This window comes from Enoplosus armatus, chromosome 3, assembly GCF_043641665.1.
Source record: "Enoplosus armatus isolate fEnoArm2 chromosome 3, fEnoArm2.hap1, whole genome shotgun sequence".
NCBI lineage: Eukaryota > Metazoa > Chordata > Actinopteri > Centrarchiformes > Enoplosidae > Enoplosus > Enoplosus armatus.
The window spans coordinates 10,466,528-10,483,033 of record NC_092182.1 but is presented as its reverse complement, the minus strand read 5'-3'; the positions used below and the strand labels follow the sequence as shown (position 1 = coordinate 10,483,033).

At 39.5% G+C, this 16,506-nt stretch overlaps 1 protein-coding gene across 3 annotated transcripts in view; it reads right to left on the bottom strand.

Annotated features, from left to right (window-relative positions):
- The window catches only part of camk1b (calcium/calmodulin-dependent protein kinase Ib), a 32,756-nt gene that overhangs the window by 6,070 nt on the left and 10,180 nt on the right, over window positions 1–16,506 (bottom strand). For all 3 annotated transcript variants that reach the window (XM_070902266.1, XM_070902267.1, XM_070902268.1), the window contains 2 exons: window positions 5,465–5,596; window positions 481–555 (listed from right to left, as the gene is read on the bottom strand). In XM_070902266.1, the coding sequence (XP_070758367.1) occupies window positions 481–555; window positions 5,465–5,596 (207 nt within the window). The remainder of the gene's footprint in view (window positions 1–480; window positions 556–5,464; window positions 5,597–16,506) is intronic.

Genomic DNA, 16,506 nt, shown 5'->3' with positions numbered 1-16,506 from the left:
TGCTAAAAACCACAAATACTCAAGTAAATAATTCCCACTAGTCCTTCCCTTGATAAATGCACACCCTCTCTCTCTGCCTCTGTCTTCATCTCTCTGATTTACCATTGACTGTGATTAATGCATAAATGATTGATATTTTCTGGAGCCTCTCAGTTAGCAGCGCTCCTGATCCTGATCTGTCCTTTCTCTCTCGTTCTCTCTCTCTCTCTCTCTGACATTTCACTAGTTGAGGTGGGTGGGAGGCTGACAGGCTGCAGGTGTGAGGGCCAACTCCCCACTGGTGTTCGTGAGTAGGCAGAGTACAGTGTTTGCTCTTGTGTGTGTATGTGTGTGTTCATGCACATGCGAGTGTGTTACAGAGTGCAATTAATGGCATGTGATATAGCAGTGTGTGGGAGACAGCACAAGTAGGGTGTTTGAAACACACATCACACGCACACAAAAAACGAATCACACAAACCCACACATGTGAATACTCACAGTTGCATGACAAGGTAGAGGTGTGATTTACTTTCAAATATCTCTTCCAGAGATACAATGTTGGCGTGTTTAATCCTGGGAAGAAGGAGAGAAGAGAACATAAGAAGAAGCAAGAAATTAAGTTCATCTTACTCTTCTTCTTATAATACTAATAACTCTACAAGTCACTTTTATTTAAGATGTTATGGCAAAAATAATCTAGGTAGGGTTGGGACAATGAGTGTATGTACCCACCACAGAGCTTCATCCAACAGTCACATGTGCTTCTTACTGACCGTAGAGGAGGATGCACTGTGTGGTGGCATGTGGCTCCCTAATTGCCTGATCTCTGTGCTCTGCTGCCCCTTGAGACCCGTGGGTGCAGTGACAGAGGGTGAGAAGATGACTCACTACATCTGTGTACTGTTACCATACCTGTGTTACACTCACACACTTATTAGGTACACCTGTACAGTCAACCCAATACAACAGCTCTGCCATAAATCCCACCATAACAAAGTTTATTATTTGTTTTTGTTGACGGTGGAAATGTGTAAATTCAGTGATGTGTTTTTTACTGAGATCATAGTTAAAGGTGGAGCTGTACTGAACTACATTACATCGAGAGGTGTGTCTTATCTTTTGCCCTTCCTATTTACATACATGAGGGGGGCAACAAAGGTATACCTACTAAAGTGGCCACTGAGTGTATGTCAAACCACTGTCTCATACACTCATTAACACATATTGTGTTTTTCATTGTAGTATGTATAACAAACTTGGTCAAGGGTCACGTAACGCACAACTGTGATGCAAGTGTCTTTTTGCACAAGGAAACACAACAATTTTAGGATACATGGGGATGTAATGTCCGCTTAAACCCATGTTCTACTTTAAAAAAAAACATGGGTATTTAATGGTTGTTTCACCTTCCACCATGATAAATGAAGGGTTGCGTATTAAACCTCACCACTTTTTTGGTATCGATCAAAAAGTGTTTGTAGGATTGATTCATAATGTTAATCTGACTTAGGTATTTTGCCAATTTTAGACTCTTTTATTTGGACAAATGTATTGTATTGCTGCTTGTGTTTCGAAGTGTGGCTTATTTTCTTAAAAAACAACAAACAAAAACAAGTTTTATAGAAAACATGTCTGTATAAGTGAGGTACAGTATGGTAAAAAGTATTGTTTTGTTATTGTACCATAACTCAGGTATCGTTTCGGCACTACTATCAAAAAATGTCAAATGGTACCCAGCCCAAATGTGTGTGTATTATGTGGATCCTTGAGGTCCAATAAACACATTGAGTGCTTTTCCTTTCTCATAAAGCATTTGTAAAACGATATGTAAATAAAAATATTTTAAATCATACATTGTTTACATCCATGTTTGTTTGCTAGCTGTCTTCTTTTTCACTGCATTTGTTGGTCCATTGCTATGTTTGTTGCCACATTAATGTCACCAACTGTGGATCAGTGGAATAATGTTAAACCAACAACAGGATGTATGATACAAACAAAATGGGGATCCATGCATAAAAATATTGCCAATATTGAAAATAAATTGCTAAAATGTTGCTGACCGCTAATATCTTGCTAATAAAGTATTGGTAAAATACTTTCATACTTTCCTGGTTGTCTTTCGCCCTTATCATGCTCCCTATGAATGTATGTTTGAGGATTATTGAGTTAACTTGAAGGTAGGAAGACAAAGACAACTCAAAGCCACGTGTCTGGGCTGTACTGGAGGTAACTGTGTGTGTGTTGGCCTGGGCTCACACTGGATTACAGCAATGACTCTTATCCAGATTGTAACAATGCATGGACACATCCATTCATCTGCTTAGTTCAGTGTGGACAGAGAGAAGGACCCGGCGAAGGATGAATGATGGATTAAACCTGCCAAGTGAGCCCACACGTGTGAATGCGCGTGAGCTCGAGCGTGCGCTCTCAGACACACACACACACACACACACACACACACACACACACACACACACACACACAGTTACAGAAGGTCACATACAAGCAGAAAAGGCGCTGCATTCAACTTGAATCTCCGTGTTAGTGTGGGTGATGACCTTATGGTGGACGCTGGTCGTGGTGATTGTCAGAGGGCTGAAATGTCTATTGAGGGCTGTTGAGTCATCTGCTGACCCCTGTCAGCACCCATGGGTCTCACAGGGCATCAGAACATAGAAGTCAGCAAATTAGAGAGCAGAGTTGTGGCTCTGCAGCCAGTAACGACTACATCTGACATCTGGGTGAGGATCTCCTGTCTCTTAAGTCCATATTCTGTTGAGTTATTGATTTAAGAAACCTTTTGGATTAGTGCCTGCGAGTTGAAACACAGCCTCATGTCTGCTGGCATCACTCCTATTTTTCTTTTAGTTTTTTGCACATTTGCTTTTGTATTTTATTTGTTAAATAATAACAATATTATATTATTTAACAATAAATAAATTATTTATTGTTAAATAATAATTCTATATTTTTTTTCCAGAGCATTGAGTAAGCTGGCCATGAATGAATAGATGCTTCTTACAATATCTGCAGGATCTTAAAGTTCCTGTGGTGGGAGGAGATTGTTTTCTAAAATGTCTCGTGGTTTCTGTGGAGTGTTTCTTCGCAGAAACCTCCCTCTGTTACAGTAATAACAGAGATAGTATTTTCTCACGTCAGGACTCTCCATTACACGTCAGGAACCGTGTTTCTGGTTTACATGATGTTTTAAAATCCAGGAAAGCCATAATATGATTACTTAGGTTCATGGAAATGTACAGAATGATACATAAGATTTTCAGGATGTTGAGTAATGAATGCCCTGTGTTGGGGCAACAGAGTTCCCTGTTTGACATCGAACAGAATGTATAATCATACGAAATATTTGGAGTCCAACATTAATTGAGATGAATCCTCTTGACATTTGCAGCTCAAAGACATGTTTCAGGTCTGCAATATTGCCATGTTAATAAGACTTTTCAGATTTTCAACAGAGCCTCCACAGCAACTTCACACCAGCTCCTCTGACTGGCACAGCTACAGATGACTTAATCTGATTAGTCACTGTATTTGCACATGTCTGTGTTTGAGTAAATATTTAGTCTACGTAGAATGGGAAGAGCCCGCTAACTACCATTGGGCTGAGCACTGTGTTGATACACTCAAACTGGTCACGAGACACTAAATTAACTCTAAAATCCAAAGACTGTGACTAGTTCTTTACACAGGTTGGAAAAATGAAACGAGAATGAACACGAGAGACAGAACAAGAACCATCAAAGAAAAGTCAAGATGACAGGTTTGGCTCTGGAGTGGGCCATATAATGTTCAGCCACAGCAAATGTTACAATATTACACTATTTTTGCTTATAATTACACACATTGAAATGAGACTGAATGGAGCGGTGAGACTGAATCTAATGTAAACTGTAAAACCAAAACAATGATCTGACAGACTGCAGAGCTGAGGGGAACTCTCTGTGGGTAACTATGAGTAACGCCTTTCACATGTAGTCATTTGATCCATTGTTAATATAAAAATATTGATTAATGCAGCTTTAAGGCAATGTGTATTTTACTTTTTTATACCACTTCAGTGTCCCCATGCTCTGTGTGAGGATGATGTGTTAAAATGAGTCAAGAGATCTTTGTATGAGTCCAAACTTCAAACACGAATGTCATGAATTTTCGGCCAAGTTTACCTCAGTTTACTCCATTTGTCAAAATTGCAACAGAACTGCTAACTAAACCCCCACCGCTCTCATTCCGCCATCCTCACCTCAGGAGGGATCATAGCTGTATGTTGGCTGGAGTTGTGTCTCCTGTAACCCAGGCAACAAGAGCTCTAAAAATAACTTGGGACCCAATGTAGATCAGCCATTTTCACTATGGCCTGTAATTCCCCACATCTAAAGAGAAGTACAATTGAAGCACTCCACAATTACAGGGAGTGTTATTGTCTCTTGCCTTTGTCTTTATAATATAAAACATTATATCTCTTGCACAGGTAGAGAGAGAATGGGTGCATGAGCTGGGGGAAGAGGACTCATGTGCAGTAGTTTCTGTAGGTGTGAAGGCACCTGAACATATGACTCCATGTTACAAGCAAAACCACTGCAACATGGTAAGTCTAGAAACAAGGGTCAAGGTACATTCATTGTATTCTCAAGTGTTTAGGGCAGACAGAGCACTTTGTTCAGCACTGTGATCTACAAGCTCTAATTTACGTTGAGTACACTAAATAAGTTGACTGATATATGCGTTGTTTTTATTGTTGTGTGTGCTTACGTTAAAGGGTCGATTAACACTATTGTGTTTAACATAATGATGCTCTTTTCCTGCTGGTCAAGTTAATCCACAGGACATGTTGTCAACAGGTTTCATGGGAACTATTTCTTCAGTAGAAAGTGGTTCCAATGAAAACCCTTCACAGGGTGCAGGTTTTTTCCTGATTAACGAGAAATACAAGCTGCTGTTGAATTTTCATGTCACTTGAGAACCACAAATTCTCTTCACCTTAATTGAACTGTACCGGGGCAAATAAAACCCTCTGGGTAGCTAGATACCAAGAGAGGTTAGTGAGAAAACACTTACTCTCCGTAATTTGGGTGAACTGGCCCTCTAATTCCCCCTACTGTTGTTTCTTTAATGAATATATGGACCAAAGTCTTCCAGGGATCAAGTGAAAAGTAGATAAAGTTCATGCATCGTAGTTTATCATATTACGACAGTACATATCATATACGACATATATATGATATTCAGTAATATGATACAACTTACATGCAGCGATGGAGATACAGTGATGAAACACTTACATCTTGAACCTTGTGGCTAGTACTTCATCAATATCTAAATGTTTGTGGTTACAATACAGACTTAAAGAGTGGCTTAAAAATGCCATTTTATTTCATATATTACTATACATGATGTTATATCAATTAATAAAAAATATAGGATCTGTTATTGCTAATTTCTCCAATAATAGAAGCCCACTTACTTGTGCAGGACTGCTATCTCATTCTCAATGCTGTTTTCTTTTCCCTCCAGTGCCTTCTTGGGGATACACTTGATAGCCACCAATTTCTGGGTCCTCTTCTCCTCCGCCAGGACCACCTCAGAGAAAGCTCCCCTGAAACACAAACACACAGGTCAGTCAGTCAGGCCGCAGTCCATTTATCTTCGGGTGTTTCAGCAGAGCTCTTTGCGTGCATCTGTGACATTGCGGAGGGAAAAAAAAGAAGGAAACTCCTGCTTTGATGTTGAATTGGCTTAACTTTTGTGATAACTTGGCTACTTACATGTAAGTGCTGGTAGAAATTTCGAGCCTGCTGATGCCAGATTGGGTTTATTTTTAACTTCAGCCTCCCCCTGAAGTCTTTGGGTTGCTGCTGAGTCAAGTTTTGGAGAGGGGACAACTTGGTGGGATGATTTGGAAGTGCCAATATCAAATGCTGAGGTTTATCTTGGTGACAAACGTTGATACTGGTCCAAAAATGTTTTTAAATTTAAAGTTTCACCCATTTTATGCCCATCAATCAACTGGATTATTATTATCATTCTGTGGAACATACTGTGTAGTGACAGGTCTAGTTCTTGCTTTCATCTTCTTTCAACATGCTTTACTGTTGTTAAAGCTAATAATAACACTGCACTTTATCACACCAGGCATTTTAACCATCTAGCACTGTATGTTGTCGTGTGTAAAGATAAGACGGCACAACACTTTTACGCTACATTGTGATATACAGATACTAGATGTACCTTGACGCCTTCTTCAATAAACAACTACATTTTTCTTTCCTCTCTCTGTGTTTCCCCACCAACTAAAAGCAATAATGGAAAACAAGTTAAGCAAGAACTAAAACTGGCAAAAAAAATGTTCCCACGACCCATTTGACAGCAGAGGCAGACATTTCTTACGAACTCTGACGTTTTGGCCGAGGTCCAGAGATTTCAGATTCAGATCCAAATACTGATTGAGTCAAGCGTGAACTGCATTAAAAATCTGCAGCCCTGCAACAGTACCTTCCATGTTGTGTTTCTGAGTGACAAACATATTTCTCCATATAGTTGATGTAAGGGTAAATAAGGTCTACACGTCTACATGTGTGAATTTCCTGAAGGATAAGGCAACACAGTCTCTGTTGCTTTAAATTGTCATGCCTTGTGATAAACTATTTCACAATTACAAAAAAAAAGTGTTGTTGATTTCCTCTTGAAAATCACATTGGTAGCATTTATTAATGTCTATGTGGCGCATTAATGAAGCTAGATATCATTCTCTTATTTCACTAGCGGAGTCAACCGTAGGCTTTACCATGATGCAATATCATTTTGATTTGTGTGGCCATTATTCTATTCATTTGGCAATATTTCAGATGTTACTACAGTAAACAATAGGAAGAGCTGTCACACCCCAAGATCTTCTTACTATATTTCAATACAGCCTCAGAACTTCTTGAGGCGTACAGACCAGACAAAGACTGAAGGAACACTCACGTGTATATAAAGGCAGTAATTAGCCCAAACGCAAAACATCTGTGTATCCTAGAAACAACACCTTATGCTGTGTTCACAACATATAGGACGGATTCTCAAGTTTACGACTTGCAAGCGTTCACTTCACCGGATAGCTCAAGACTGTGAGTTCAGAGTTGGACTAAGGGTTATAAATACTGTGAATTGATGCGAGGTATCTGTATTTTTGCTTTTCCATATCATTATGTGCCAGGTCGGAGCCTTCAGAAAAATCTCAGACATAATTACAACTTGGATGTTAACGTAAAAGCTATTTTCAAGTCTGACGTAAGTAATTATCGAAACTAAGTTATGGTATGATGAGGTTTTCATTCTTATAGACTACAATTGTGAATGGGATACAAAGTCAAGTCCCAGCATGAAAAGCCATTTCTTAAGTTACAAACAACTGCACTTTGCATTGTTAGATCCCTGGTTCTTCTGAAATGTACTTAACTGCAGGCGCTCCACACTCTTTGTCTCTATTTAATGGCTCAAAAGATGGCAGAAGTGTCACACAAACCACAATAAAACCCAACTTATTTTCATGGTTCACCTCATCTGATAACAACAACACTCCTGCATGAGTGTGGTTGTATTTTTATAGGGAAGTGTGCGTATCAGATCTTACTCGTACTTCCTGCTATCAAGCAGCATTCACTCTACATCAACTTGTTGGGAACAAATGCACGTTTGTTTTGGAAAAACTATTATCTAATCAGTGTACAAACAGTGCTGCCAATAAATGTTGGCAGTATCAGCACGTTCAAACATGTGTCTGTCTCCCCAATAACATGTGGTACCAATGTTGGAGGAAAGATCATCAATCAAAAAAATAGTCACCTCTAAGTCTTGTCATACAAAGACAAGACAACATTACACCACTGCCTGCTGATGCACTTTTGTAAACTGCATAATACATCATAATACAAGTTATGTCATTAAAACAGAACTGTATGTGCGTGTGCATACTATATTTACTGTATATGTGGTATATTTGCATGTGTGTGTGGGGGGTGAATGTCAGCTGTCAGTTTGTGCCTCACAGTATCTCTTCAACATATAGCTGTATGTGTGGGCAGAGAGGAACCACAACCACCCAGTCACTAGGTTTGCAGATACTTTATCAGTTTTACAAACAAGGAAGGACTGCATGCAGTATGACCAGGAAAGAAAGGGTGTGACCTAACAGACCACAAGTCCTCTATGAACAATGTCCTCTTCAGTGTGAACGAGCTGCTGTCTAGAAAATTCATGCTTACAATTACATTTTCAAAATTGATAACAAAGCAGAATCTCCCCTTTGTCCAACATTTGTAAAAATGTGTATATTGGACTATAACTCATAGCTTGACTGAATGATGGATGGCTCATTTGGATGAATTAAAATGTGCTTGTTTTGTTACCGTTACAACTACAATTTGTGAACCTGGATGCTGGAACATTATGGATGTTTTGATCCACAGGGTGTTTGACTGCTTATATACAAATTATATTTACTCTACAACTGTGTTACTCAGCTCTCAACTGGAAAATGAGCTGTTCTAGTTGCTATGTGTGCACTGCTGTATTTACACTGGCAAACAACTACAGTGCATTTGGTGATTCTGTCTTCAATGTGTAAACATCTACACGTGACTTTTGTACATTTGTTTCTCTTTCAAATAATTGTGGAATTCTCAAAATTCTCATTTTCTGGTACTGCATGATTCTGTATTTAATTCAATTTAATATAATCTAAGGGCAGCCTTTTTATTTTAAACAATATCCAAGAAACACTAGTCTATGAGTCTTGCAAAAGTCCCATGACCCCAGCTGGCCCCCACAAGGCATCCCAACCCCAAGATTGAGGAAATAAAGTATAAAGTGGCGTCATAGTAAAGCATGTACAAAAATGATGAATATAGCAAAAAGCTAAATTAAAGTGTTCATAAAGTATATTTAATCTCTGGTTCCATAACAGTTTATCCAGAGTGACCTACAAAAGCTCCTCTGGTGTTATTAACCTCAAAGCTAACACAACACTGAACCCATTTCCTGATCAAAGTAACAATTATCCTGGGAGAGAGGCCTTGTGGTCACATCTCAACAAGAAAGTAAAACTGCCACAGAAAGGCCATTAGCTTTGGCAGAAATCCAGCTGTGTGGAGGAGGTTGTCGGTGCTGCAAATTCCTCTGCAGCATCTGGAGGATTTAGTTGACATTCTCCATGCTCCCACTGACAGACCAAGGGGCTCTGGGGAAGTGTCAAACAGTGGTTCCCGCAAACACTGGGGAAAATCTGAGAACACTAATGTGCCTTGGACTGTTCATCATTTTGCAAGAAACCCCTTCCAGTGGCACATATTTGTCTTGTGAAATAATAACGCACTACAACAAATCTGTCCCCTTTTTAAGATTATTTTATTTAAAATATGTATAAGTGATATTACAACTGATTAAGCTGGTTGAATCTCTGGCACGTCATTGCTTGAACTTGCAAATTAGGTGAAACAACAACCCTAGTTCAGCTGGACTACAGATAAAGTCTGTGCATTGTTTGTCAGAAAGAGAAGCCTTTCACTCCTGACTTCCCGTCACCGAATGACACTGGACATTGTTTTCATGAAATACCAGAAGATACTTCCTTCTTTCTGACTGCCAGTGAACTGCAGGGTAACATTTTCATTGTATTGGGCAACGATCTCTTTTTGCCCATCATGATGTTTACTCTGGGCATGACAGCAATAATTATATCGCTATAGGCTGGTGATGGTCTACTTAGTTCTACTGCCAAAGACATTTGCTTACAATAACATCTCACTTTTGTATTAGCCAATAGAGATTAGAAAGATATTCACTATTGATGAGGAGGAGAGAGATGCTACCACACTTTAGCCCTATCCCGTCTCTCACTGGCAGCAGAGGCTCACTCTTCAAAGTGCTTTTTCACAGACTATACAGTGGAAAGCCAATATATTTCCACTATAAGGATGGAATGGTAGAAAACATGAAGAGCATAATTGTGATGAATATTTGATGGGAGCTGAGTAGTGGGGGGAGTTTGCTGAGATCTTAATCCTAGCAAAGGTTTGGATTATAAGGTAAACAACTGTGTTTACTGAACTGTTCCTAACAGGACATTCTTATCACCACCATGGGACCTGGTGTCCAGGAAGAGGATACACACACACACACACACACACACACACACACACACACACTGCACTGCACAGCTATTAGCCACTAAAACCTCAATAAAGACACGCTTACTGTCACTATTCAAACAGCAGGGCGTGTTCTCAGAAATTCACTGTGCAAATGCTTTACACAAGAGTTTAAATATTGACAGACAGCAACACAACTGAAATGTGAGGAGACTCATACAGAGTAAATATTTACATGCCAATGAAACAACATATATTCCAGTGATTGACATTGTGCACAAATCCTGTATCCAAACACTTTGCATCCTGCCCAAACAGTGGACAAGAGGCAGCCGTTTTACTTTCAAGTTCAAATATTAGCATAGCTCTTTCACTCAGTTGATCTCTTCATTACATCATTCTCTTCTGTCCTCTGAGTAAGCTGCTTGCTTTTAATACAGACTTGGCGTTGCTTAGTTTCTGTCGCTACAAGAAACCTTTTCATGTGTGTATCCCACGATGCCTCACTCTGCGCATCAAAGGGATTTAAAGCCAAGGTATTAGGATCTCACATGCCATCATGGATGCATTCGTGTTCACTCCCATACAACAAACACACAGGCACATAACATAAAGGCAAACTATCTCTCTCTCTCTAATGATTGATTTCCAACGACAACAACAAAGACCATAAACATACTTTATAAGTATTCCTGACACACTTTTACATGCAATCATCACAAGACAAACACTATCTGCATTGCCTTTATGCAGAGCCAAGCACTGCCTTGTTCTTATAACAGCTGTAGCTTGTTCTTGGATTTATCAGGAGTCCAGTCTCAGTCTCTTCTCTTTTTTATAAAAACAGTTTTTTTCCTTTGCTACCATCTGCTATGTTACATAGGTGTCTGTGCCAAATGCACACATGCACAGTACATGTGCCGTGTTAAAGTAAACTCAAATACATGTACATTTGCTGATAAAATAAACAGATGCTGTATGCTGTGGTGTTTTGAGAACACATATCTTCCTGACTATCTGCCATGTATTTTGTTTTTCTCTATAAATCCCACGTTCCTCAAACTCCAAACAACAAATTGCGCCATCTGTCCTGCTGAGAAGCTGGTCGAGAAGGTATGTAAGCAGATGACAAAATGGTAACTGCGAAAAGGTCAGAGAGACATAGGGAAGGACCATCTGGTCCAATCAGAACTGAGAGATACCCAACTGTGATACTGGCCCTGAAACATAAAAAGACCATCTTTGCTCTGTGGGCCCTCCAAACACAAAGATCTGCAAAACCAAACCACAATCACTCTCCTTATCTGTGAACCAACACAGTGCATAACAGCTTAGTGTAAGTAAGCACTATGAGCTGGATTTAATGCTCCAATGCAATATATCATTTAAATTATAGATACCCTCCTCTAAAATATTGAAGGGAGGTATATACAATCATAATCCTGTTTGGATCCCTTAGTGAAACCATGAAGCTGCTATAATATATATCAATATTTTTATATTAACAATGGATAAAATTTCTGTGTGTAATGTAAAAAGGGGTCACTCGTAGTGATAAACCTACAGAGAATTATCACCCGGCCCAGCAGTTAGCTCTACAGTTAATGCAGGTTTAACGTAATGTCACCAAACACTTATCTACTCATTCTAATTATTAATCTTTTAGTCTCATTCTTAACATATATCCTGTGGTTTGGGGGTCATGGTTCAGCATGTTTTTTGGTACAGTGTGGGAAACTGGGACGCGAAAAAGTAAATTTCTTAAAAGAAAATAGGGATTCATTTAGTTGAATTTTAACAGCTAAAAAAATATAATCTGCTGCTATCATCATGTTTTGATCTCTCTCATCTTAATAATCCCTTAATATGAGTGTTGCCATGGTGCTGGTATGTTTGACTCACTGCCAGTAACCGTGTCCTTTGGCTGAAGACCTCAGTGTGCTCCACATGATGGCTCACAGAGAGGAAGTGTCATAACCACATTAAGAAATATGAGCAATATAGAGATGATCGATACTGATACCGATACCTAAAGACAAATATTGCCCCTTGTGTACTGTACTGTACTATACTGTACTGTACTGCCAGGAAGACAGTGACACTTGATTTCCACTTTTCCTCCCCAACCTACTTCACAAACATTTCTGTCCATCTGTAAATCTGAATATGGGTATGACTAATAATTTACATTTGGACATCTGGTGTGCACATCAGATCACATGAACCATTAACAAAACACATTTTCACATATCATATAGTGCCTAACATTTGTAAATATGTCAAAGGCAAACAACTGTAAATCTAGGAAAGTGTGAAACAATGTTTTGATAATGGCCAGTGTGTGATGTACATTGTGGCAGTGTGACAGGATCTTATACATTGCAAAATTACGTTTGAAGCGTACTCATTGCTCAGACCTTGTGGTGAAAAGTTTTAGGAGGATCTATTTCTTAAGTAGAAAGCAGCTCTAGTACACAGAGAACTATAAGCCACTCTGCATCTCTACACAGATTCTACAAAGGCAGACCAACTTAGCAAGTAGCTGCTAAAGAATGTCGAACATCTAGCGCGATAACAAACAAACAACAAATTTGTCAAGCGGCCCGGAAACATGACTCCACTGGAAGGACAGTGTTGCTCTGTGGTGGATGTAGGCAATCGTGTGCTAACACGTTAGCCGTTTAGTGGGCCTAAACTCAATGAATGCAACTTCAAGTGCTTTATTCTCCATCAATGAGAAGAACAGATCCAACTGTTCCACTGTTTCAAGTCCGCTTACTGGAAGGAATTGCTTTGAAACACACACACAAAAACGAAAAAAATTGATCGTATAGTGGATTGTAATTAAGCTGCAAAGCCAAGAACAGGCTTCCCTAAGGATTTCTTGGACCGGAGATGAAAAGCACAAGTCTTCTCAAGCCAGTTCGCTGATATGTGGACAGCTTGTCGTGTGGGGAATATGGGCAATAAGGGATTATAACAATGGAGAGAATGACTGTGGGAAGACGTACATGACAAGCCTGCAAGCATACTTAAAATTGTTAGGGGGATATATATTGCTGTGAGCAGATGGAGATGCATAAGTGGGCCAGACAGTGGGCATATATTGAATGTGTGTGTGTGTGTGTGTGTGTGTGTGTGTGTGTGTGTGTGTGTGTATGTATTCCAGGAACAGCAGGCTATGCCATGCTGAGCTGTGCTGTGCTGAGACACAAGCTTCTGTTCGAATTAGGTCAGGGCAGGGCTGAAGGGCTGAGGGTGCAATAAGCAGGGATGGATTTTCAGGATTGGGTCAGAGTTGGAAATGGTTAAACTCTCATTGCTATTCATAATGAATGTGATTTAGTCTCAGAATGAATCAATAGCTGGCTTGATTTTGATTTCTGTCGTGTATCTTAATGCTTGATAAAAAGGTGACCAGGAGGGTATCTGCACAATTTTTGAGCACTAATAATGTCTGAGGGCTGATTCAAAAAAAAATGCAGAGAGACGAGATGAGAGGACAGATGAAGAGAGAGAGAGAGAGAGAGAGAGAGAGAGAGAGAGAGAGAGAGAGAGAGAGAGAGAGACAGAGCAGCGTGCCACAAGCCTTACTCATAACTCTAGTACAGTCTTATCAGTGGCTGAGACAGAATTACAAGGGCACACACAGTAACATGTTGTCCTGTGCTTTGAGGTCCAGTACAGGAGCAGGGCACGGTGTAATGAAGGAAGGTCTTAGCTCTATCTCATCCTACAGCTTAGACAGAATCAAGCCTCATGACAAAAGAAAAGCAAAGCCAGGAAAAGAAAAGTAATTCACTCTTTTCAAGAGAGCCCAAAATAAAGACAACTGAAATTGCAATAAGAGATATCACAGGAACACAATGGGATAAATGTAATTAGTAGTAAATGACGGGGAGAGAGGGAGAGTTAGGACAGAGACAAAAAAAGAGGAGCAGAGAGAGAGAGAGAGAGAGAGAGAGAGAGAGAGATGAAAAATAGATGAACTGGGACAGCTCTCATGCTGGGAGACTCATCTGCTCCATAAAGGTGGCTGTTTGCTTTTGTCTGAACTACTTTGTTAATCATCATTTTGAATTCTTTTGATTCTGACTCAGCATACAAACACTGAATAATGAAGAAGCGACATAAATAGCACACGAGTAGTCGGCCTCGGCTAAAATTCCCTCAAAACACCCATTTCTGGGCTGCTAACTGTGTCTACACCTCAGCTAATATTTTACACTCGCATGCTGAGAGTAAAGTACGGTGACATGAGGGATGTGTGGTCACGGGCTGCTTTGCCTACTCACTATCTGGAGATCAGGAAGATATACATCACAGCTATTAAGCAAAAGTTTGACAATAGGGATTCAGAGTCAGTAGCTACAGTAAAAGTCTGGTATATATTATTGGTATCAGGCAATAGTTTCAATACAGAAATTGCTTATAATCTTATTTTTAAAAATAATGCACAATACGTTGCAATGAGTATGCATTTTCATTCATTTTGGCACTGTTTCTGTTTAAATGTGACAATAAACTAAATTCTGAATGGATGAGATTCATATATAACCTTCAGCACACTCCTAATAACTGACTGTCAAAAGTTAACGTTAACGTTTCCAAAAAGAAAACATTTAGAAATGTTCTTGCAGACAAAAACTTTCACTTTCAGCTGTCTGTTTGTACAGTATTTCACGAACCCCCAGAACACTTCATAGATATAAATGCTCAGACGTCTCTGTATCAAGAAACTATTTTGTTTGTTGTATAGTTCCAACATAGCAGAGTGTCTGAGAGGAGGATAAAACACTGGCATTTAAGTACAGAATTAGCATTTTATTCTAGCCTAATGATCTGAGTGAATTGGCATTCAGATGATTCAAATATCTGGAACCAGGCTTAACTATTGTGTCCTTTTCACTTTTATGGCTTTCAGATAAACATGCAGTTTATAACCTGGAGCTGTGTCCCACATCTTCAATTACATTTCATAACACCGGGAGATTTGTAAGACAGTTATTTATGACTTATTATTATTATTTATGGTCTCTCCAAATAATTGCTCATGTCATAATTTAATTCAAGTGCATTTGGCACGAAGGCAGATAGAGAACACACACATACACCCCACTGAGTGTCGAGTTATTGAACCTTTCTACTAACTCTAGCAGAGAGTGGCAAATCAGTGTTAATGTAGCAGAGAGGCACAAGTGTGAGGGAACTAGGGCAGCAAAAGGTTCCTCTATTGACAACCAGATTGTGTCCCAGCCCCGACTAGAATTTGTGTGTCATGACACAACAAAAATCTGTGTGTATTTTGGGTATATCGGCAATTCTGACACGTTTAAAGCATCATCAAGAAAACACCAACTCAAACATAGAGAGGGCTCCTTGCTTTGTAAAAAAGAGAGGATGTGTGATGAATGGCTGCAATGTGTTCATACAGAGAGGTGGAGAGACAGAGAGAGAGAGAGAGAGAGAGATGGGAACACTGGAGGCAAAGGTCTTCAAGAAGAAAACACAGAGGAAAGACATACAGAAATACTTTGAACTGTCAATTACAAACATATGCGCTCATAAACGTACAAAACAGAAAAAAAACACAACCATAACCAAAACCAGTGTTGTTGTCTCTGTCTCTCCCTCACTACTCCTCCCAAATCAATAGTGGCCAATAGCTTGACCAGTGAGGGCAGGGGCTACTGGGTCACTGTTTGTCATGAGCGACAGAAACAGGCGCATCAGCCCTAACGATTTTACATGATTACACTACGCTCCCATGCTCTTACCCTCCACTTCGTCCCATGCCCCGTCCCTGTGTTTTACAATGTATTCTGAGCAGCAAGGGGGAAATGCTGAGAATTTCCCCCTTGCTGCTCTCGGCATGAGAACATGTGCAGCCACTGACATGTCAGAAAAGACAACATTTGTGCAGTTTGTCATCAGTAGAGAAACCTCAAGTGTGGGAACAGAGCAACACAGATCAGCTGTTTGCTGTGTTGAATTTAATAATCTTTATAATACTGTAAGTAAGATTTATTCCTAAAGTAGAATTGGTGCATTGCTAAGAATAGTTTCTGCTGTCATATAATAGAGTCACAGCATTTATACAGAAAAATATTAATATCAATTTCCCAAATGCGTGACCTGTGAATCTATAACCAGCCAGGTTTGAATGATGACATACTGAACAACACATGCTGCAGAGTGCACGGTAAGTCGATATTTGAAATAAAGCCAAGGGAAGCGCCGGGGGAAGCCAAGGGAATACAAACTGACACAAACACAAAGGGGTAAGTTTGTGTGTGTATGTATGTATAAATGTGTGTGTATGCATGGCATGGTGAAAAATGTTTTATTCAATGTTAATTAAATAAAAGTTAAATAA